This window comes from Emydura macquarii, unplaced genomic scaffold, assembly GCF_026122565.2.
Source record: "Emydura macquarii macquarii isolate MOO-44397 ecotype Brisbane River unplaced genomic scaffold, CSIRO-AGI_Emac_v2 contig_1096, whole genome shotgun sequence".
Classification (NCBI taxonomy): Eukaryota; Metazoa; Chordata; order Testudines; family Chelidae; genus Emydura; species Emydura macquarii.
The window spans coordinates 1-24,848 of record NW_027131233.1 but is presented as its reverse complement, the minus strand read 5'-3'; the positions used below and the strand labels follow the sequence as shown (position 1 = coordinate 24,848).

The following is a 24,848-nucleotide window of genomic DNA, read 5'->3' as shown; positions in this document are numbered from 1 at the left end:
GGTTTAGGTGCTGGATCTCTGAAAGGAGGGTTGGAGTGTCATGGGGAAGCCAAGGGTTTCAGGCCACGCACCAGACTGGTGATCTCAAGCCATTGGGGATGAATGGGTCTAACTGCCAAACAATGGAGCAACAGCCACGGGGGCGTCATCTTAGATGTCTTGTCTTGGAGAAAGCAGTCTCAGCGCAAAGGTCAGCTTCACTCCTTGGGCCTGTCACACAGACAGAGCTGAGCACGACAGTGACTGGACCCAGAGTCACATAGGGAGGGTTTGAGAAAAGGCTGCTTCCTCAAATAATGGGGCAAACAAATGGGAAGGTTCTCTCTCAGAAACCAGGCTGGGTCCCAAAACTCCCTGGCTTCCTTTGTGCCAGTTCTATTCCTGTATCTCCAGAGCAAAGCCTGTCTAACTTAGCCTGTAGTGATTGTTCTGATGGTGCTGAACCACTATACAGTATTGCAATGGACAAGTTTGGTGATCCTGAGTGCTAGAGGATTCTGGGAGCAGGGCCTCTTAGAATAGACAGTGGAAAATCACTGAAAAGGCCAAACTCGCACTTGGCACCGACATGAGGTGGGTAATGGTCAATCTGGGACTAAGTGGCCTTGGTCAGCTGACCCTGTGGACATTAGGTGCCCAGGTGAGTAGTTAATGAAAAGGTGAATATCATCCCATCCCTTAGTTCTGTTCCAAATTATGGACTATTTATTATTATGTTAGATAATATGCTAGCAAAGCATATTGTGCACAGCTTGGGGACATGTGACTATTTTGGAGAAAGGGTGTAATATAAGAATATCACATGTCATGTAAGTATACACATGTATATATTCAAAGAGGCTGCTGGACAAAGAGGGACTTTAGGACTAGAGGGCCTCGGGGTAACCAAGACTCCACAACAAGGGACTCAGAAAATAGAGCAAGGACCTGAACGGACAAGGAAAGCAGAAAGAAATAGTCTTCACCTAAATGTTGTAGCTATGCCTGCTTTGTTAGCTAATCAGGATCCTATGTGGGGCCAGCAGAGTTCCTGAGGGTTTATGCTCTGTGAAATTGAGGCATATTAAGGATAGTTTAGTCTGACCCCTCTATATCCAAGGCTTCAGAATTCACCCATTTTTACCTCTATTGGCCTGTTGGCTGCTGTTTGATGAAAGCCTAACTTGTGTTCATCTGTAAAGCATATCTTCCAGGAAGGCATCCAGACCTGATTTGGAGATATCAGGAGAAGTCTCCATTTCCCTTCTGAGTTTGTTCCATTGGTTAATCACCCAAAAATGTGCGACTAATTTCCAAATTAAATTAACCAGTCAATGGTTCTTCTGGTAACTTTACCTGCTAGATTAAAGAGCCCTTTAGGACCCGGTATTTTGTCCCTGTGAAGGTGCTTGAATACTGTAATCAAGTCAGCGCTCAGTCTTTCTTTGGATAAGATATGCATGTTCTGCTCCTGAAGGCTGCCCCAGTTAGGCATTTTCTCCAGCCCCTCAAAAACTTTTGTTGCTCTTTCTGCACCGTCTCCAATCTTTCAAAATCCTTTAAAAAATTGTAGGCACCAGAACTGGATGCAGTATTCCAGCACTGGTTTCACCAACGCCTTCTTCAGAAGTGAAATCACCTTCCTACTTCTACTCACTACACCTCTGTTCATACAGCCCAGGGTAAGTTGGAAAGGACAGAAGAGAAGAGCGAGCTGGGTGTGTTAGTCAGTGCCAGGATGACTGTGAGCCACCAATGTGATGTGGCTGTGAACAAGGCAAACGAGCTCCTAGAATGTATCAGGTCAGACAGGGAAATATTAATATAATTATACAAGGCATGATTGAGCCCTGCTGTGGAAAACTGCGCAAATCTGGTCACTGATATTCAAGAAAGATGAATTCAGACTAGCCCATGTGCAGAGAAGTTTTGGCTGCTTTACCTTAACAAAACGCAGGCTGAGTGGGGGTTGGATTGCTCTGTAAATATCTCGGGGTAAACACCAGGGAGGAAGAAGATCTATTGAAGGAGCAGTGGGGGGCAATAAACCCAACTAGTTTTAAGGTGGGTGTTGGCATGTTTCTGCCCTGGGGGATATGCTGGGGTCACCTGCGATAGCCGGGGACTGGTCTCCCTGACCCAGGAGCTCCCTTCCAGCCCTGTGTTCCTATGGGTCACTTTAGCCCATTCCGTGTCATACTGGAAGCTCATGTTGGGTGGGTTGTCCACTCTGACTTCTGATCTGTGCCCTGGTTGTTGGATGATTTGTCCTGTAACAGACTCAGGAAAAAGCATGACTCGGCATTGTTATCAGGGAAAGAAGTTAGTCGTGGGTTCCTGTTTACTTAGTGATCTTACAGGAGTTTAATTACCTGAGTATTCGGTAATGTAGCATGCTGAGCTGCCAGCTGCACGCACCCCAGCCACTAGCCCCTAGAGATGAAGGATGGGTCAGTGGTTAAAGTGCTCACCTGGGACTCTGAAATGGCTTCCCTTCCATGCTCTTCCATAGCCGTCTTCTGTAACCTTGGGCAACTCACTCCGTCCACCTGTGCCTCCCTAATATGTGTTTCAGTACAACTAAATGCAAAGGTACGCATCAAGGATCAAGGAATACAGGATGGGGGACTCTATCCTGGGAAGCAGTGACTCTGATAAAGATTTGGGGTCGAGCTAAACATGAGCTCCCAGTGCGATGCTGGAGCCAAAAAAGCGAATGTGACGCGGGATGTACAATCAGGGGAGTCTTGGGTTATGAATAGAGAGGTTATTTTACCTCTGTATATGGCACAGGTGAAATCACTGCTTGAATATTGTGTCCATTTCTGGTGTCCACATTTCAAGAAGGATGTTGATACATTGGAGAGGGGTCAGAGAAGAGACACCAGAAGGATGAAAGGATTAGAAAACCTGCCTTAAACTGATAGACGCAAGGTGCTCGATCTATTTAACTGAACAAAGAGAATGTTAAGGGGTGACTTGATCACAGTCTGTAAGTATCTGCACGAGGAACAAATGTTTAACAATGGGCCCTTCAATCTACGAGAGAAAATTATAACACAATCCAAAGGATGGAAGCTGAAGCAGACAAATTCAGACGGGAAATAAAGCATACATTTTGAACAGGGAGAGTAGTGAGAACAATTTACCAAGCTTCATGGTAGATTCTCCATCAGTGACAATTTTTAAATCTAGTCCAAACCCCTTCTCAAAGCAGGACTAACCTCAGTTTAATCATCCCAGCCAGGGCTTTCTCAAGACAGCTTAAAAAACTCTAAAGATGGAGATTCCACCACCTCCCTAGGTAACCCATTCCAGTGCTTCACCACCCTCTTAGGGAAAAGCTGTTTCCTATTATTCAACCTAGACCTTCCCCACTGCAACTTGAGACCACTGTTCCTTTTTCTGTCATCTTCTACCACTGAGAACAGCCTACCTCCATCCTCCCTGGAACCCCCTTTCAGGTAGTTAAAGGCTGCTATCAAATCCCCCATCATTCTTCTCTTCTGCAGACTAAACAAACATAGTTCCCTCAGCCTCTCCTCATAAGTCTTGTGCTCCAGCCCCCTAATCATTTTGTTGCCCTCTGCAGAACTCTCTCCAGTTGGTCCAAATCCTTTTTGTAATGGGGGGCCCAAAACTGGACATAATACTCCAAATGCAGCCACACCAATGCCGAATAAATGGGAATAATCACTTCCCTTGATCTGCTGGGAATGCTCCTATTAATGCAGTCCAAAATGGTCTAATAGAGAGTAACCCCAGCCTCTGTGAAAGTGCTACAATGGGGGTTTGGTGAACTTGCTTTTAAAAGTGAAATGCATGAGTATTCATGGAAACCAAACGGCATTTCACACATGAAAGTCACCTGTTGCTCTCTCTCTGGCTGTATCTGTACTGTATTTATAAAATACATGTCATTCTGGAACAGTATTGTGACAGACAAGGAGCTGAACTGCCATAAGTATGAATGTTGAGGTTAAACCCAATTCTTGGGCTGTTCATTGTCTGCCAGTATTGGGTTAAATATTGAGATATTACCAGAATGGCTAGTCTTAGTTTAATAGCAGGCTGCTGGAAAACAAGAAGGAAGGGAAACAACCCCTGAGCTTCATGCTTTGAAGACCCAATTTCCAGGCTCCAGCCAAGTTACACAGCTTGTTTTGCCAGAGCTGGGAGTCTGTCCAGAGGTGGGGCAGCTGGTGCTGAGAAGCTCTTCAGACTGACAGACACACAGACACCGCTGGGGAAATCAGAAGACACTCAGTCTGCCTTGTCCCATCTGAGTTGAACGGCTTGAGAGACACGTACAGACTTGTTTTCAAACTCTTTTATTCTCTCCTGTGATGCTGTATTCCTACAGTCCAGACTGAACAACACTTTGGTTCAGGAAGGCTGGTCACTCTTGTCACCACAGGTCACAGACTCCCAAAGGGAAGAACCAGAGGGGCAGAACCTGCTGCTGCTGGGCAAACCAATTTGATTCTCAGTGCGTTGTAGCCCAGGGCCCAGTCTGAGAGTGGAAGAATGGGGGGATTTCACCCCAAGAGAGAGAATGGGAGGAGGTTGACATCTGGCATTGGGAGACCAGAGAAGGGGCAGAGATGCAGGATGCCCTGTAACTGTGAGTGGCTGATACAGGGCATAAATGTTGGAGCCCTCACCCAGTCAGGAAACAGAACTGTTCCATGTGCCTTATATGACCTTTTAGCACAAAGCAACACAGCTCTGAATTCCTACATTCACAATTGATCCAGAGAATAAAAGCTTTGAACATGGATTTACTCATTAAAGTTCCAGGAGAAAATAAACGTTAAGGGATTTGGGAGCTACTCACTGATATTTTATGGGCTCTTCTCCATCCCAGAGCACAGTGTACCTCTGCAAATGGGACCTATTGAGAAATCCTGACTCAGAGCTCAGGGTATTGGGGTTTTCACATTCTGAACACTCTTTGTACCTGCACAACTGCTGTAGGACCATCTCCAACTCCCTGGTAGCACAGGTCCATTAGAGATGTGCTACCGGGGCCTGTCACAGTAGCCACAGGCCTCAGGATCTGCTGAAGGGGCCGTTGTAGAGGATGGAGGGGGCTGGAAGGAGATGGGAAAGCTGGTTAGAGTAGCTGGTGAGAGATAAATTGGGTGGGAGTTTTACACTTTCCATACCCAGCGAGCAGCCATAGACTCAGTCAGTGCAAGATTCATTGCTGTTGCGAGAAAGAGGCAGATGATAAGACTCCAAATTCTTCAGGGTATATGGGCATGGCCATGGCAACTGAATTTTCAGTGGAGAATAATCATTTTTCTATGAAAACCCACCCGCAAAAATGGATGAAAAGGAAACATTTCACTGTGGGTCAAAATGTTTCATTGGGGAAATTCCTCTCTTTTCCAGCCCAGCTCTAGTTCAAACCATGAGCTTCTGTCACTCATGTTATCTGACCTACACTTCTGGTCACCCAGAGCAGGGTATTGTAACAATGCAGCCCTTCTCTTCTGGCCTCATGGAGGAGCAGCCAGGAGAAACTACATGCGCCCACTGGCAACCCCACTCTTTCATGGGGTCACAAAACCACCCACTCAAACCTGGCCTGCCGGCTTTCCTCGGCTTTAATGATACGAATAGTACCACAATTCATGAGGACAGAAAACAGGTACAATGAGCTCAGAAGGAATGCCAGCCAGACATGGGCTGATTTGAGACCTGGGACTCCAATCAAGATGAAGGTGGAAGCACTGAAGCTGCTGTTGTTGGAAGCTGACATGTGCGGGGTGTGATCCTATTGTCCAGCTGCCTTTACAGAGTCATGGAATGAAAACTATTCTAGTCATCGGCATCAGATTGAGTTTTATCAGAATCAGTACCTCAGTGTCTCTAGGGGATATATAGTCTGTAAATATTTCCCAGTATTGCATCAGGACTGGCAGCTGTAGGCCCTCATATTGGAACAACAGACAGCCAAATGTCAGAGGTGTTGCTATTTGAATGCCTGACAGAAGTGATCTTAGGGCTCCTCTGGCCTTCTCCTCAGAGTATCTGAGCACTGTGAACATATTCATCCTCCCGCGACCTCTGTGAGGCAGGGCAGGGATATTATCAGCTTGTGCATAAGCTCAGAGACACTCTAGGGCTTCTCCACCATCACACAGGGCAAGGGAATGAACCCAGCTCTCCTGATACACAGAGCAGAGCACAAACCACCGGATCAGCCTCCCAGCTGGACCAGCTGGAGTCTCGCTTCCCTAGAGCTGTTCCACTGCAACTTGAGACCATTGCTCCTAGTTCTGACATCTGCTACCATTGAGAACAGCCTACCTCCATCCTCCCTGGAACCCCCTTTCATGTAGTTAAAGGCTGTTATCGAATCCCCCATCACTCTTCTCTTCTGCAGACTAAACAAGCCAAGTTCCCTCAGCCTTTCCTTGTAGTTCATGTGCTCCAGCCCCCTCATCATTTTTGTTATAGTCTGCTGGACTCTCTCCAATTTGTCCACATCCTTTCTGGTGACTGATTTGGGGATTCTCAAGAGTGGAAGGGATTGTTGGGGCCTGGTGGGTGGCAGACCTTGCGACCTTTTAGTGGCAGAGATGAGCAAAAGAGTGAAAGATGGAGGAGAGTGAGGAATGGTGAGAATCAGCAACCATACTGATGGCAAATAGTTCTGAGTGCATATGAGACGCTACCAGTGCTGGTGGTCGGGGAGTCATGGAAAGACTGAGTGAAAGGGTGTGTAGGGGTGGGAGATGATGGGTGACGACTCTGAAAGGGATCAGATGATGGCTGGAGAGGGCAGTGCTTAATCATGAAGTGAGAAGACATCAGTTGTGAGGAACTTCTGAGACTGTGAATTGCCACCAGGCAAAACTCAGCCAAATTGGGACAAAGCACCCTGGATTAATGAGGACACATCCTTTCCCCCTCTTGTCACACAGGGATAAAATCAATGGCCTCAGCAATCACATTCTGCAGAAGTATTTTCTCACTTTGTCACGAAGCTCTTTGGTTTTGACCCCATAAATGATAGGGTTGACCATGGGGGGCAGAAGGAGATATAGGTTGGCCAAAAGGATGTGAACATGGGCAGCGATGCCCTGACCGAACCTGTGTGTCAGGATAGAAAAGACGTTGGTAGTAGAAGTCATAACCACCACACAGATGTGGGGTATGCAGGTGTTGAAGGCTTTTCGGTTGGCTTTTTTGGAGGAGATCCTGAGGACGGCTCTGATGATCAGCCCGTAGGACAGGCCAATGAGTATCAGGTCTATTCCGATGACCCCTAATGACATCACCAGGCTGTACATCCGGTTGACTGTGGTGTCCCCACATGACATCTTCACCACGGCGATGTGCTCGCAGTATGTGTGGGGGATAACGCGGTTGGTGCAGAATGGCAGTCTCCTCAGTAACAGGGGCTGGGGCAGAACCATGAGAACAGCTCCTATGAAACCCACTAGCCCTAGCTTAGCGATTCGTGCATTGGTAAGGATGGTGGCGTATCTCAGAGGGTGACATATGGCGACATAGCGATCACAGGCCATTATCACGAGGACGGCTGATTGCGTAGCACCAAACACGTAAAGGAAGAACATCTGGGTGATGCAGCCATCCACAGTGATTTCTTTGGAACGAAACCAAAATATGCACAGTGCCTTTGGCACAACGCAGGTCGACTGGCCAATGTCTGTGAGGGCCAGCATGCAGAGCAGCAGGAACATGGGCTTGTGCAGGGTCTGCTCTTTGCCAACAATAAAGAGAACCATGAAATTTACCAACAGGCTGGTGATGTAGAACATAGAGAAAGGGATGGAAATCCAGATGTGGGCAGCTTCCAGCCCCGGGATGCCGATTAAGATGAATGTTGATGGGTCGGAGGGGGTTATGTTCAAAGCCTCCATGAGAGGGTTGTGGCACCGATCAGGCTCAGTAATGCTCAGGGTGCCTGTGAAGGGAGAGAAACACAGCGAGGGGGGTTAGGCCCTTGGTAACAAATACCATAGTAAATATTTTATAGTTACTAAGAATCTAGGAAAGGGGGTGAGCAGTGAGGTGGCAACATTATTCCCCTCTATTCGCACTGGTGGGGACACATTTGGAGTATTGTTTGCAGTTTTGGAGTTTCCATTGGAGAAAGGATGTGTACAAATTGAAGAGAGTCCAGCAGAGGGCAATGAAAATGATTAGGGAGCTTGAGCACATGACTTATGAGGAGAGGCTGAGGGAACTCGGCTTGTTCATTTTACTGAACAGAAGAATGAGGGGGGATTTGATAGCAGCCTTCAACTGTCTGAAAGGGGGGCTCCTGGAAGGATGGAGCTAGGCTGTTCTCAATGGTAGTCAATGACAGAACAAGGAGCAATGGTTTCAAGTTGCAGTGGGGGAGGTCTAGTTTAGATATTTGGAAAAAAAATTTCATTAGGAGGGTGGTGAAGCACTGGAATGGGTTACCTAGGGAGGTGGTGGAATCTCTACCCTTAGAGATTTTTACGGTTCGGATTGACAAAGCCCTGGCAGAGATAATTTAATTGGGGTTGGTCCTGCTTTGAGCAGAGTGTTGGACTAGATACCTCCTGAGGTACATTCCAACCCTAAGAATCAATGATTCTATGATTTGCAGATGGCACCAATTTATTTAGGCCATTGTCCAGTCAAGAGATGTCCTCAGAGAGTGCTAATGAAGCGTAGCGATAAGAGATGTTGTTCAAAGTCTACAGGTGCAACGTGTATGTCCATTGAATGGAAAAACTTTATTCTGCCTTGTTAACTGACAGGGGTAAGCAGAGACACCTGACAGCAACCCAACTCCTTACCCTTCTCATGCTTGAATACTGATAAAGTTTGCAGATCCCACAAGAAGTAAGAGATCGTAAATAACGAAGAGGACGTTTGACTTATTCACAGCGATCTGGACTGGTTGGTAAACTGGGTCGAAGCAAACAATCTGTGTTCTAATATAGCTCTGTAGATGTATGTGTCTATGAACAAAGAAGGAAGACGATATTTACACAAAAGGGGACTCTATCGTGGGAAGCAGTGAGTGTGAACAAGATTTTGGGATCCTGAAGGAATCATTAGCTAAACATGAGGTCCCTGTGTAAGCCTGTGGCCAAAAGAGCTAAAGTGATCCTGGGATGATAAACAGGGGAATCTCACGTTGAGGTAAGGAAGTTGTTTTACCTCTTTTCTTGGCAGTGTGCAACTGCTGCTGGACTAATGTGTCCAGTTCTGGTGTCCACAATTATCGTCGGATGCTGATACACTGAAGAGGATTCAGAGAAAAGCCAGAAGAATCTTTAAAGATTAGATATCCTGCCTTACAATGACAGACTAAATAGATTGAGCTCTTTGAGTCTAAGAGAGATGGTTTAGGGGTGACTTGATCACAGTCTACAAATACCCGCATAGGTAAAAAATATTGAAGAATGAGGTTTTCAGGGTAGCCTAGAAGGGTCTAACATCATCCAATGGCTGGAAGTTGAAGTTAGACAAATGCTGACTATAAATAAGCTGTGCACTTTGTAATCAGACAGAGTCATTAACTATTGAGGCAATTTACCAAGGTCATGGCCTACTTTCTGTCACTGAGAATTTCTAAACCAAGTTTGATGTTTCTCAATAAACTCTGCCTGTCTGTGTACACCCCCTTGCTCACAGCCACAACCCGCAGTCCTGCCACACAGTGATCCCACTAGCCCAGGACCAACAGCAGGTGCCAGACACACCCCACAGTGACAGCTCGTACAAATATCTACACAGCCTGGGTTAAACTCTGCATCTGGCTGCACCAGGGAAAGTGGGGACAGAGGAGGAGCAGCCTTCACAGCCTGTCCCGGGGTGAAGGGAACCCCAGCAGTTGCTCAGTGTGTGCAGGGAAGGAGAGTAGGACAGACCGGAGGGGAGAGGAGAGAGTGTGATGCACCCCCAGGAGCTGTGCAAACAAATCAGATGTAGATTCCTTGTTTTATTGCCTAAGTGAGATAGAGAGACATTTTTCCTTCCCTGTTATGATAATGGGACATTAGTGGAGCATAAGTGGCTCCATCTTGTTAGTTTCTTGAAGTGAACTCTTTCTTGAATCTTTTACTAATGAACCTGAAAATATCTTGATAAATTCTCTTTGTGTGAGTGAGGAATGTACATGCAGGGCATATAAAGACACCGACCTAAGCTGCTCTGACAACAGAAAGGGGAGTAAAGACACGGACTGCCATCCTGCCCCTGAAGACCAAAGAAAACCTATCAACGACCCTAAAGTGCAAATTAACGACCCTAAAGTACAGAAGGATCCACCCTGAGAACAAAGAATGTTCAGAAATAAGAAGCTCATCATGCTTGCAATTAGCTGGTAATTAACAACTATACTGAACCCAGAGGCAGCATGACTCAGCAAGGCCATAGACTGACATGAGAGCCAGCAAGTATCAAAGATGGATAAAAACATGAAAACTTTGGGTCTCGTTCTGCAATTGTCATCTGGAACATCGGATTCGCGACTGACAGAGGCCTGGATCCCTCTTTGTGTTCAGCCTATTTGACCACTAAGCTGGGTCAAGCAACGAATGAAAGGACTGGTCATTATATCACACCAGCTTGCAGAACTTTATGAATGTGTGTGTGAATGTGACTTCTTTTTAATATTCTTACATGTACAATAAATGTGGCATAGTGCCTTGTGCCCCTGAATACGCACCTGCCAGTCTTTTCTTTTACGAGTATAACATTTTGGTGGAGAATTGTGAAAGGGTGTAGCATTGCAGTATCCCACGAATATTGTCAAAACCGGTGTGCACACCGCTGGCATTAGTAAGCTTGGCAGTATAGAGGAACATCTGAAAATTTGTTTGTTCTTGTTTGTTTGTTTTCTCGGTTAACCAGACAGACTCTGAAGGATGCAGGAGTTTAGGTTTGGGTGTTATTGATATGAAAGAAATTCCTCTTCCAGGAGTTTGTATTTGCTCTTCCAGGAGTTGATATTATATATATATACACATATAAGTTTTAGTGTCATTGTTAGTTGTTGTTCGTATTTTATTAGGGAAAACGTTTAAGTAAACACAGCCTAGAAATATCCCTGAGGAAATGCAGGAAGCGTTGCCTTTTGTACAAGAACTTACACCCTTTCAACAGGATTTGCTAAGGTTTGGGCACAGCCCCTCTACACCAGCTGGGATCGGGGCTTGTGTGTAGGTTCAGGTGCTCTGGCCCAGAAAGCCCCACTTGATACTGTCTATATTATTCTTGGCTTAGGCTTTCCTTCTTCCTCTGCTACTGCTTTTCTCTCTCTCCCTCTCTCTCTTCCTTCCTCCCCCCACCTCTGCACTTCTGTTTTTCTGAGATTTTGTTGGAAGGAACTTTGGACACATTTTCAAAGTCCAAAAAAAATGTTGGGTTTTTTTTGGACAAAGCATAGACTAAGGCAGCTGTGTTGCAAAGTTGGTGCCTGGTGGCTCAGGTTTGACAAGAACAATATGCCACCTTAAGAAATGAATAAAATACATTTGAATCAGCTCAGTAAAAACACAGCACTGTGAGTAAGAGAATGGAGAGTTTAAGATTACAAAACCATGTTGCCAGTTCAATATTAAAAGCTATGGCAGCAAAGAATATCATCATAATGCTAAGATACAGTAAATTGAAGGCAAAAGTAAGTGATTGAAAGGAAAAGAGAAGAGTTAATAGAATTGCAGTTGAAAGTTCTGGAAAGTGTTATAGGGAAATAATTTTTGGTTTCTTTGCAGCCATTCAAAAGGAAAAATGGGCCTTTTCCCCCAAAGGAATGGTCTGTGAATCCTGACTGAAATAATTTGAATATGGATGATTTAGGTAAAATCCCTAAAGGAAAAAAAAGGGTTTTTTTTTGGAAGTTTGCCTTCAAATGTATAAAAGGAAAAAAAAAAATTGAGTGCAAATACATTGTGTAAATTTGTAAGGTTTTAAGGACCTAAACTAATATTTCTGGTTTGTAAAACCCTGTTTTGTAAGTTTAAGATGAATTGGTTTTGTTTTGTTTTTTTAAATAACACCACTAAACTCCATTTGAATCTGTTATTCAAAGTTGCCAACCTGACAAACACTTTTTTTCAAGACACAGATAAGTTAGTGCTGTTTGGCTTTGTTATTCAGCATTTAACCCTTGAGAGGTACCTCAATGCTTTATAGGTTTAATATCTCTTTAAATAAGAACCAAAGAATGTGGCCGTGGCTGTGGAGGAGCAGCCAAAAACAGGAGAATGAAAAAAGATTCTGGATTCTTTTTATTTTTGGTTACAAAATAGCAGAACAGAGCTGCAGTAAAATATTAAGAAATTAAAAGGAAAGTGTCTCCTTGGAGTAATCAGACTATCACTTTGGTAAGGGTACATGAAAACTCTAAGCACAAAACAAACACTTACACCTTATGTAAATATCGATATGGCTAATATAACGTCATAGAGATGTTAAACTATGAAAGAAATGTGCATTTTCCCATGACATATGTAGTGTATATTGCACAAGTTATAAAAGAAATCTAAACCAAACTTGCTACTTAATTAAAGTCATACAAGAGCTCATAAAGGAGCCAGGATAGGTTGCGTTTTCTTTTTCAGATCACTGTGTGCTTTAAGAACAGACAAAATAATGACAACCAGTGGTGTCTGTTGATGCAAATTGCATAGCTGATATGCTAGGGAAAGAGGAGAACTGTCCAGAGATGGCAGCAGAAAGGGGCTATATGCAGATAATGGACACAAAAGAAAGGTAAGAAACAAGTCCCTGCTAACAAGAGTCCCTTACAAACTTACCCCACCAGAACTGCAAGGATGTAATTAAATGAAAGCCTATTCAAAGATTCCAAAAGGATAATGAACACCCTGGCCCCAGAGACAAATTGTCTAAATAAAAGGCATGGTATAACAAGATACTTACAAACACCCACTTGTAATACTTGTCAGAAATTTGATGCTAACGTTATTGTTATTATTAAACTCTGAAAGACATTTAATATTAATGAGTAACTCTGTAACAATGTATAATGTGGATATATTTTTGGGGGGGGAAATGGTAATTGAAAACACACCTCATCTTAAAAAGCCTTATGGTAATGATACTTCTCAACTATTATCTGCAGATAATCTGAAAAGTTGGCAGGGCAGAGAAAACATTACAAACCTGGCCTGCTGTATAAAAAAGGGAAACTGAGGCACACCACCTCATGATGTTCATGAATAAAAAAAAAAAGGAAGATTCACCCTAAAACCTTAAAAGGTATAAGCCATTACAAACCTGGCCTGCCTATAGAACAAAAACACAGGAAAATATGAGGGTAAGTCCTCTGTTTTGCCTGCAATCAGAAAGGAGATTTGTAAAAGAAAGGGGTATTTTAAACAATAATCTGCCATCCCCTCAAAAGGGGTAGAAGAATGTTCTTTTTGCCTTTCAGAACTTCAGGGAAAGCTGGCGTCAGCAAAACAGCTAAAGAACAAAACCATGGATCTACTGTTGCAACAAAGATTGTGTTTGATGTTTTATGTGTTGTTTGTCTTTTCTTGTTACTAACATTGTTGTGTATGATATGGTGTTTAAATAAAAAGTGAGGTACTGCATGAAGTAGAAAAAAATCAATGAGCACTGTAACTGTATTTACAAAAACATCCTCTATCAGGTAGGAAAGAGGAAAAATAAAGGGAGAAATAAAGGGGAAATCAAGTTCAATTAATTTGGAAGGAAAAGGGGTCCTGAAAATAGACGTCTTGGCAGAAGTAAAAGTGCCAGTTAAATTTGCTATCAGAGTCCTATGAAAAATGCCTCCTGTGACACCCTAGAAGACTCTGAAAATTTCAATAAGCCTTAAGCTAACCACCAGCCACTGTTTGTGATGAATTTGCTGAGCCCCATATGGGTAGGGTACTCAAAGCACAGTTAAAAGCTCAAGAGTCCTCTCCCAGGGAAAAAGGGAAGGTAAAAGGGACTGAGGCCTGGCTGTCTCTGAGAATAAAAGTTAATTAAATTAGCTGAAATGTTTAGTGATACCTCCCATATACGGAGGGGGAAGGTTGTTCTGCTTTGTGTTTCAGATTAACAACCTCTGAATGCTGGAAGATCTTATAGCAAGGACTCAAAAAAAAAAAAAAAGAAAGGTCATGGGCTTTGTTTTGTGGGTGGTAAGAGATGACCAGGGAAAAAAAAAACCCATAAAATTGAAAGCCTGTTAAAAAAAAGAAAAGTGAAATGTAAATATGAATGCCTTCCAGCCACATGAAACTATGGGTCTCATTCTGCAATTGTCATCTTGGAACATCGGATTCCTGACTGACAGAGGCCTGGCTCCCTCCTCGTGCCCAGCCTAGTCGGCCACTGGGCTGGTTCAAGCAATGCATAAAAGGACTGGTCATTGTATCACAGCAGCTTGCAGAACTTTATGAATGTGTGTGTGAATGTGACGGCTTTTTGATATTCTTACATGCATAATAGACGTGGCATAGTGCCCTGTGCCCTGAATACGCTCCTGCCAGTCTTTTCTTTTACAAGTATAACAAGAGGACAGGGAGACTAAAAAGAGCCAGCGCAAGTAACTCTTCCATAAAACGACACAAAGCTTTAGTATATACCCACCAGTTAGAAACCCAGACACAACTTCCTGCTGTTGCTTTTCCATGTTGGCAATTGCTGAAGTTTGGTCACAGGAGGAGGGATGGGCTGGTTGGAGGAAGGTGTCAGATACAATCTACTACAGTGTGTCCACATTACATTACAGCCTGAGACACACCCTACCTCAGGAGATTGCAGGAGGCCTAGTTACACCTCTTTGGTGTGTGAATTAGGCAGGATGTCCATTCTTTATTTTGCCCTGTTTCAGGACCCTGTCCCACTGTGATCTGGATACTGCACGTCCCACCCCACATGCAGTGTGTCTGCCTGGAACTCCCACAGTGAGATTTCCAACACTGCCTGGTTTCCTCTAAGCCAGAAACATGCTTTTATTTTTACTGCATTGTGGTATTTCTCATCCTCCATGGAACTAGAAACGCAGGGGAACAGACAGAGCAGATCCACCACCCCCAAATTTTTAAACTAATAGTTTTGAACCTCTAAACTCTGAGTTTAAGATTTCAGCTACTCTCCTCTCAGTTCTTCTCAGGTCCAAATGAGCTCACCCATCCTTAGAGGTCGTAGGAGGACTCCAGTAGGCGTCACTGGAGGCTCATGGCAGGTGAAAATCTGGCCATTTACTTAAGTCCCTAAATGTGGTTTTGGGGTGAAATCCTGGCTCTGACGGGAGTTTTGAATTGATGTAAATGGGACCAAGATTTCACCCTAAGTGTGGTACTTTAAGCTCCCTGTTGTAAAAATCATGACTTCAGGTCCTGCAGCAACGAGAGCTATTCTGTTACGGTGCTGAAAGAGCCTGAAGGAAGATCCCCAGTTTATGTGGCACTCTGAGACCGGGCATGCAAGATGGGGATTTCAAAAGACAGTGGGCCTGATTTTTCTCTCAGTGATGCTAGTGTCAATCTGGAGTGAGCCACTGAAGGCAGAATGTGAGAGCAGAATCTGGCCAGTCTGTAAAGGCCTGTGTGACACATTCATGTTGTGAAATCTCAGCTATCACACGTACCCACCGCAGAGTCATTGACTGCATGTATTAACCTGGCAGTGAAGTTGCTGAATTGGAAAACTTGAGAGACCCAGAAAAAAAACCACACAGACCAAAAAAAGAAGATACTAAGTCAGTTAGGAGGAGACTATAAGAGACAAGGAAATGATCTTAAAAGAAATATTTGTCTAAACGACTTACAATAAATCTTTAGCTCCCTATTTAAATCCCATGGAGTTTCTGACAATACTAAACAGTTCCACTCTACATGCTGGAGAATTCCTGCCCAGATTGTTCTTCAGTATGAACTCTTCCTGAGCCCTTAGGACTAAGTACATTGGAAAAACAGGCAACTCACCAAAATCCCTGCAGCAGAGAGGAAATCTCCTTACTGGACCTGAAAATCAGTGTACGAATTTCACGTCTGAAAGTCACAGTGCGGGAGAGCGAACTTTATGAAGACCTTGTGCAGTCCCTGTGGAGTTTCAGGTTGGCCAGGACTACGGAAGGATTACCTGTGCTCCATGAGCAGTGGGAAGAGCCGAAAACAGACCCTGGAGAATTTTAGTGTAAGAGCCTCCCCTGGGAGTGAAGAAATGATGCACTGATAACAGAGGCTCAGATTGTCAGGGAAAACTGAGACTTGCAGACTTGCTAGAGTTGTCCTGCACTGCTAAAACCCCAGAGAGAAAAGAAGAACCACAGTGCCCAAGTATTACAGTTTAATTTGCCAGTCTCTTGATGACAAGTGCTAGATAAGAGCGAGGTTTGATTATTAAGCCCTGGATGAGGGATCCCTGGGTCTGAGTCTCTTGTCATGACTCCAGTGTGTGCATAACATTTATAGAACTATATTTTAGAACACACAAGTAAACCTGTTCTTTCCCCTCGGATCTTCTTTTAGTTATGATTTCTCGGGTTTGAGGGGGATCAAATATGTCATGTCTGGATTTCTGGAGAACTTGAAAAGACTGCAGCCTTTCAGCCCTCATTCAATTGCTTGTCATCAAAGAATAGCCTGGGAAATCCTATGCAACTACTGGCTCCTCTATCCTTGGGTTCATAGCTGACTGATTCCCCGTAAGGTCTGTGTTGTCAATCTGTAGCCTTTATCCCGAGTGGTACAGTGCTTGGAATAAGCATATATGATCATCCTTCCCTGGGCTCTCACGCTCTAGTACACTGGTTTTCAACCTTTTTTCATTTCCAGATGGCTACAAAATTTCAAATGATGGTGTGAATAGTTACGCAAAAAAACTGTGTTAACTACTGTCAACTTCTGTGCTTCTCTTCTGCGTGCCATCTTTACTGCACTGTGCTATGCCACTTGAGAAGATGGTCTTAGTATGACTACTGAATCCAGATAAGTTTATCTGACAGCGGGAACTTTGCAATCGCCAGAGCAGACAAAGCCTCAGCCTGGTTTCCCTGTGTCTCTGAGAGAGCAGCATCCCGTTTGCTTACCCTTTTCTTAAGGAAGCAGCCTTTTTTCAAAGCCTCCCTGTGTGAGCCTCGGCCCAGTCACCATCGTGCTCAGCTCTGTCTGTGTTACTTACCCAAGGGGTGAAGCAGACCTTTGTCCTGAGACTGCTTTCTCACAGACCGGACATCTAAGATGATGCTCCTGTGGCCTTTGCTCCATAGTTTGTCAGTTAGACCCATTCAACCCCAATGGCTTGAGATCACCAGTCTGGTGCGTGGCCTGAAACCCTTAACTTCCACTTGACACTGCAACCCTCCCCTCAGAGATCCAGCACCTAAACCTCACTGTGGGGAGCAGATCAACAGTCACCCCCGAGCACCCCTACATCTGCCCCAGACACAAAGGAGTCGGAGTCACTGAGATTCCCAGAGGCCAGCTGTCACAGGGGGCTATGGAAAGGCTGTGTGACCTCTGAGAGCCATATGTCAGGGGCGTAGATTTTGGATCCCTGGCAGACCTGATCTTAGGGTCTCCCTTGACCCCTCCTCAGAGTATCTGTGCACCTTGAATGTATTTATCCTCCTATCATTTCTGTGAGACTCGGAAGGGCAGGGCAGGGCTATTATCTGCTTGTGCAGAAACTCAGAGAGAGTCAGGGGCTTGTCCACGGTCTCATAGGGCAAGGGAATGAACCCAGAGATCCTGACATGTAGAGCAGATCCCAAACCACAGGATCAGCCTCCAAGTTGGAATGGCTGGAGTCTCGCTGCCCCAGAGCTGCCCCCCTGTGCTGTGGGGAGTAGGGTAGCAAGGAGCCAGTTACAGAGGTTTGATTCTCTGGTCAGTTCCCCACCAGCCTCAGTGGAGTGTAGAACAACCTGGGACCTGAGCTGACACCCACACATTTTAAACAGCTTCACAGAGCACAGCACGTTCTGGTCAAGTCCCTGCGATGGATGCCACCCCAACATGGTCCCTTCTAGCCTGAGGCACCTGAGGTACCCTGCTGGCACCCAGCCCCTCCCTGTAATATCCTTGCAATGACTTACTCTCACCCTGTGTGACTGAAAACAAGATCCCCCTGTGTGGGGTTGTATTTGTTCTCCCAAACACAGGCTCTCTTAGCCTGCGCCCCACCCTGCTCCATTGCCCAGGAGCCCCTCTCCCCCGCCCTCCTTGTGGGGGTCTGCATTGGTTCAGGCTCGCCACAGATTTCCTGGCTCCTCCGCAGCTGGACCCCTCAGTAACTCAGTCCCTTCCCCGCAGGCTGAGCGAGGGCAGCCGTCCTTCCTCTGCTGCTGTCGCCATGTTCTGAGAGAAGAGGCAGCTGACCCTGTCTCCCATAGCTCCTGTGGGTGGCAGGGAGTGAGGGGATCCAGGCCCTGCCCTGCACTACGAGGACCCGGTCTCAGGCCCTTAAGGAATCTGTAGCCTGGGATTTCCGAAAGCATGAACTATTCTCAAGCTGGGACCATCTCCTCCTATCTTAATAGAACCCTCTGCTGGGCCTCAGTGAGCTCAGAAATTCCCAGGATCTTTAAGGGGTTGACTGATCCCACTGGCTTCCATTGCTGATGCTGCTCTCATGGATCACGCAGCAGCCAGAGTGCTCAGGAAGGTCCAGGACTGTGACTGCAAGACAGCTCTACAGCTTTTCTCATGGCCCTGGGGTGTTTAACCAGAGATGGGACAGTGACAGGTTATGGGCAATGGCACAAAACATGCACGTTCCTTCTCTGTACTGACTGTCAGGAAAGTCTCCTCCTGACTTAGACAGCAATTCTGAGGTGTGAGCTGACACCGATACAGCTCTTCATGTGATAACATCCCACCCATCCCCTGGCTCTACACAAACGCGGTCATTTTTTAAATGCTGCTGCCTGCCTCAGTCCCCTTCCCCCAGTGCGCTGTCCTCCTTAGCATTTGGTGAGAGAGATCAGTAGCTCATCTTTTGTGTCACCAGAGATGGAGCTGGATGACAAAAGGACCCTTCACTTTATGAACACCCTCATTATCTTGGCACGAATGTGTTTGGTTTCCATGCTGTACACGACTGGGTTCATCAGCGGTGGGATCAGCATAGAGACGTTGCCCAGGACATTCTGAAGCAAGGGAGAAGAGCTCTTCATCAATCTGTATATCACGGACAAGCCAATCCCTGGCATGTAGGCAAGCAGGATGACACGGATATGGGAGACACAGTTGTTAAGGGAATAACATACATTAAGAAGAATGGGATAGAAATCCAGACATGGATGTTTTCCTGCCCAGGTATTCCGGTGAGAAGGAAGACGGTTGGAATTTGGTGTCATTGACAGCTAACATGATGCACTGGGCAGGGCTGAGGAATTTTGAACTTTACTTCCTAAAAGGAAAAGTAACAGGAGACTAGATGATATTGAACGAGACATCATTCTGCTCTGAATGCAAGTCTAGAGATTTCTAGGATCTCAAAAAACATCAGCAAAAACATAGCCCTTGATTTACAGTTTAGGATTATTTGTTCTATTCATTCCGTTGAATCACCTGCCGTTGGTGAATGTCAGAAGAGTGGATACTGGGCTAGCTGGACCATTGGTCTGACCTAGTATGGAAGATAGGCATTACCAGACTGCATGAGACCTATAGTCCATCTAGCCCAGTATCCAGTGCCCAGAGCCAGATGCTTCAGAGGAAGGTAGAAGAAGCCCTTCCGTAGACAGCTGTGATATAACCTGCTTCCAGGAAAAGTCTCTTCCTGACTTAGACATATTTTATGGTGTAAATCAGGAAACTTAATAGAACTCCAAAACCTTTTTATAAAAAAATCCCCACTACTGTAATTGAATTTTCTGTTTCCCCATATAAACATCCATTCCAGTTTTGGGCCCCCCACTACAAAAAGGATGTGGACAAGTTGGAGAGAGTGCAGTGGAGGGCAACCAAAATGATTAGGGGGCTGGAGCACAGGACTTATGAGGAGAGGCTGAGGGAACTGGGCTTGTTTAGTCTGCAAAAGAGAAGAGTGAGGAGGGATTTGATAGCGGCCTTTAACTACCTGAAAGGGGGTTCCAGGGAGGAGGGGGCTAGGCTGTTCTCAGTGGTGGCAGATGACAGAACAAGGAGCAACGGTCTCAAGTTGCAGGGCGGGAGGTCTAGGTTGGACATTAGGAAAAAGTTTTTTTACTAGGAGGGTGGTGAAGCACTGGAATGGGTTACCTAGGGAGGTGGTGGAATCTCCATTCTTAGAGGTTTTTAAGCTGAGGCTTGACAAAGCCCTGACTGGGATGATATAGGTGAGGTTAGTCCTGCTTTGAGCAGGGGGTTGGACTAGATGACCTCCTGAGGTCCCTTCCAACTCTAATATTCTATGATTCTATGATTCCCTCTTTAAATCCTACTACAGACGTGACCCCATTGTTATCTTGTGGCTATGAGTTCCATAGCCTCCTTCAGCACTGTGTGATTTTGCTATTCTGACCTTCCCTCAGATTCCAACAACTCCGTGGCTGGCTTTCCAAAGACATGCATGGAATGAAAATTTGGTTTGTAATGATTGTATTACAATGAAACGTTTTGGCATAACATTTATACATTGATGCATCTATTCTTTACCAAACATATGTAAACCCATTCTTTTCCCATGGATCTTCTTTCAGTAGTGATTTCTCAGGTGAGAGGGGGACCTAAAATGTAGGGGGGGTCTTCTGGATTCCTTCCAAAACTGAGAAGATTGCAGCCTCTCAGCCCTCATTCATTCTCTTGTCGGCAAACAAAAGACTGGGAAATCCTCTGCAACTAGTAGCTCCTCTATCCTTGTGTCAATAACTGCCTGGTTCCCCTTAGGGTCTGGGATGTCAGTCTGCAGCCTTTATCCAGAATGGGATCGGCAGGTACAATACTCGTTCCCTGGGCTCTCACTCTCTAGTACACTGGTTTTCAACCTTTTTCATGTCCAAACATCTACAACATTTCAGATGAAGTTGTGAATAACTTTGGAAATCTAACAGATCATCTGGAAACCCTCAGGTGTCTGTGGACCACAGCTTGAAAACCACTGGTTTAGTAACCCCAGCACCTGTTATTCAGCTACAAAAGGGGTTTGCGGGAAGTGGGTTTCAAGGTGTAGTGCATGAATATTTATGGACATCAAACTTCATTTCACACGTGAAAGTCATCTATTGCTCACTTTCTGACTGTCTCTGTACTGTATTCATAAAATACACGCCTCCCTGGAACGGTATTGTGACAGACATGGAGCTGAGCTGCCATGATTATGAAAGTGTATGTGAAACCCAATTCTTGGCCTGTTGATTGTATGGCTATACTGGATTAAATAACAGGATATTACCATTATGGCTAGTCTTAGTTGAATAGCAGGCTACCAGAAAACAAGCAGGAAGGGAAACAATAGGTAAAGAAAAGCCATCGCTCACTAAACACTTCAGGGAGGTTGAGAGACAACCCCTGAGTTTCATGCTGTGAAGACCCCATTTCCGGGCTCCAGCCAAGTCACACAGCTTGTTCTGCAAGTGCTGGGAGTCTGTGCAGAGGTGGGGCAGCTGGTGCTGAGAAGCTCATCATACTGACGGACACAGACACCGCTGGGGAAATCAAAAGACACTGAGCCTGCCTGGCTGCCCATCTGAGTTGCACAGCTTGAGAGACACGTACAGACTAGTTTTAAAACTCTTTTATTGTCTCATGTGATGCTTTATTCCTACAGTCCGGAGTGAACAATACTTTGGTTCAGGAAGGCTGGTCCCTCTTGTCACCACAAGTCACAGACTTCTAAAGGGAAGAACCAGAGGGGCAGAACCTGCTGCTGCTGGGCAAACCAATTTGACTCTCTGTGCGTTGTAGCCCAGGGCCCAGTCTGAGAGTGGAAGAATGGGGGGATTTCACCCCAAGAGAGAGAATGGGAGGAGGTTGACATCTGGCATTGGGAGACCAGAGATGGGGCGGAGATACAGGATGCCCTGTAACTGTGAGTGGCTGATACAGGGCAGAAATGTTGGAGCCCTCACCCAGTCAGGAAACAAAACTCTTCCATGAGCCTAATCTGACCTATTACCACAAAGCAACACAGCTCTGAATTCCTACATTCATAATTGATCCAGAGAATAAAAGCTTTGAACATGGATTTGCTCATTAAATTTCAAGGAGAAAATAAACCTTAAGGGATTTAGGAGCTACTCACTGATATTGCATGGGCTCTTCTCCATCCCAGAGCACACTACGCCTCTGGAAATGGGACCTATTGAGAAATCCTGACTCAGGGCTCAGGGTATTGGGGTTTTCACATTCTGAACACTCTTTGTACCTGCAGAACTGCTCTAAGATCATCTCCAGCTACCTGGGAGCACAGGTTCATCGGAGATGTGCTACCGGGGCCTGTCACAGTAGCCACAGGCCTCAGGATCTGCTGAAGGGGCCGTTGTAGAGAATGGAGGGGCTGGAAGGAGATGGGAAGGAGCTGGTTAGAGTAGCTGGTGAGAGATAAATTGGGTGGGAGTATTACACTTTCCATACCCATAGAGCAGCCATAGACTCAGTCAGTGGAAGATTAATTGCTGTTGCGAGAAAGAGGCAGATGTTAAGACTCCAAAATCTTCAGGGGATATGGGCATGGCCATGGCAACTGAATTTTCAATGAAAAATAATCAGTTTTCTATGAAAACCGACCCGCAAAAATGGATGAAAAGGAAACATTTCACTGTGGGACAAAATGTTTCATTGGGGAAATTCCTCCCTTTTCCAGCCCAGCTCTAGTTCAAACCATGAGCTGCTGTCACTCATGTTATCTGACCCATACCTCTGGTCACCCAGAGCAGGGTATTGTACCAATGCAGCCCTTCTCTGCTGGCCTCTTGGAGGAGCAGCCAGGGGAAACTCCATGCGCCCACTGGCAACCCCACTCTTTCATGGGATCGCAAAGCCACCCACTCAAACCTGGCCTGCCAGCTTTGCTAGGCTTTAATGATACGAATAGCGCCGCAATTCGTGAGGACAGAGAACAGGTACAATGAGCACAGAAGGAACGCCAGCCAGACATGGGCTGATTTGAGACCTGGGACTGCAATCAAGATGAAGATGGAAGCACTGAAGCTGCTGTTGTTGGAAGCTGACATGTGCGGAGTGTGATCCTATTGTCCAGCTGACTTTACAGAATCATGGAATGAAAACTATTGTAGTTATCGGCCTCAGACTGAGTGTTATCAAAACCAGTCCATCAGCATCTCTAGGGGATATATAGTCTGCAAATGTTTCCCAGTACATTGCATCAGTACTGGCAGCTGTAGGCCCTCATATTGGAACAACAAACAGACAAATGTCAGGGGTGTTCCTATTTGCATGCCTGACAGACGTGATCTTAGGGTCTCCGCTGGCCTCCTCCTCAGAGTATCTGAGCACCTTGAACATATTCATCCTCCCGCAACCTCTGTGAGGCAGGGCAGGGCTATTATCTGCTTGTTCATAAGCTCAGAGACACTCTGGAGCTTGTCCACAGTCACACAGTGCAAGGGAATGAACCCAGCTCTCCTGACACAGAGAGCAGAGCACAAACCACCGGATCAGCCTCCCAGCTGGACCAGGTGGGTTCTCGCTTCCCTATAGCTGTTCCACTACAACTTGAGACCATTGCTCCTAGCTCTGACATCTGCTACCATTGAGAACAGCCTACCTCCATCCTCCCTGGAACCCCCTTTCATGTAGTTAAAGGCTGTTATCGAATCCCCCTCACTCTTCTCTTCTGCAGACTAAACAAGCCGAGTTCCCTCAGTCTTTCGTTGCAATTCATGTGCTCCAGCCTCTTCATCATTTTAGTTACCGTCCGCTGGAGTCTCTCCAATTTGTCCACATCCTTTCTGGTGACTGATTTGGGGATTCTCAAGAGTGGAAGGGATTGTTGGGGCGTGGTGGGTGGCAGAGCTGGCGAACTTTTAATGGCAGAGAGGAGCAAAAGAGTGAAAGATGGAGGAGAGTGAGGAATGGTGAGAATCAGCAACCATACTGATGGCAAATAGTTCTGAGTGCATATGAGACGTCACCAATGCTGGAGGTCGAGGAGTCATGGAAAGACTGAGTGACAGTGTGTTTGGGGTTGGGGGATGATGGGTGACGACTCTGAAAGAGATCAGATGATGGCTGGAGAGGGCAGTGCTTAGTCATGAAGTGATAAGATGTCAGTTGTGAAGAACTTCTGAGACTGTGAATTGCCACCAGGCAAAGCTCAGCCAAATTGGGACAAAGCACCCTGGATTAATGAGGCCACAACTTTTACCCCTCTTGACACAGGCATAACATCAATGGCCTCATCGATCACATTCTGCAGAAGTATTTTCTCACTTTGTCACGAAGCTCTTTGGTTTTGGCCCCATAAATGATAGGGTTGAACATGGGGGGCACAAGGAGATAGAGGTTGGCCAAAAGGATGTGAACATGGGCAGCGATGCCCTGACCAAACCTGTGTGTCAGGATAGAAAAGACGCTGGTAGTACAACCCATAACCATCACACAGATGTGGGGTGTGCAGGTTTTGAGGGCTTTTCGGTTGGCTTTTTTGGAGGAGATCCTGAGGACGGCCCTGATGATCAGCCCGTAGGACAAGCCAATGAGTGTGAGGTCTAACCCAATGACCCCTAATGATATCACCAGGCTGTACATCCGGTTGACTGTGGTGTCCCCACAGGACATCTTCACCACAGCAATGTGCTCGCAGTATGTGTGGGGGATAACACGGTTGGTGCAGAATGGCAGTCTCCTCAGTAGCAGGGGTTCTGGCAGAACCAAGAGAACAGCTCCTATGAAACCCACTAGCCCTAGCTTAGCGATCCGTGAGTTGGTGAGGATGGTGGCGTATCTCAGAGGGTCACATATGGCGACGTAGCG

At 45.7% G+C, this 24,848-nt stretch overlaps 1 protein-coding gene across 1 annotated transcript; it reads right to left on the bottom strand.

The window, feature by feature from the left end:
* Window positions 1-6,938: 6,938 nt before the first annotated feature.
* LOC137151529 (olfactory receptor 52P1-like) lies at window positions 6,939-24,653 on the bottom strand. The gene is made up of 2 exons (XM_067545785.1): window positions 24,419-24,653; window positions 6,939-7,921 (listed from the first exon to the last, which is right to left on the bottom strand). The coding sequence occupies exons 1-2, from the start codon at window positions 24,651-24,653 to the stop codon at window positions 6,939-6,941; spliced, it is 1,218 nt and encodes a 405-aa protein (XP_067401886.1).
* Window positions 24,654-24,848: the final 195 nt, after the last annotated feature.

Excerpts from the sequence above, each read along its gene's own strand:
- LOC137151529 (XM_067545785.1), bottom strand. The coding sequence starts at position 24,653 with ATGTCCTGTGGGGACACCACAGTCAACCGGATGTACAGCCTGGTGATA. Across the intron at positions 7,922-24,418 it reads TATCCTGACACACAGGTTTG|GCACCCTGAGCATTACTGAG; the intron begins GTCAGGGCATCG and ends CTCCCTTCACAG.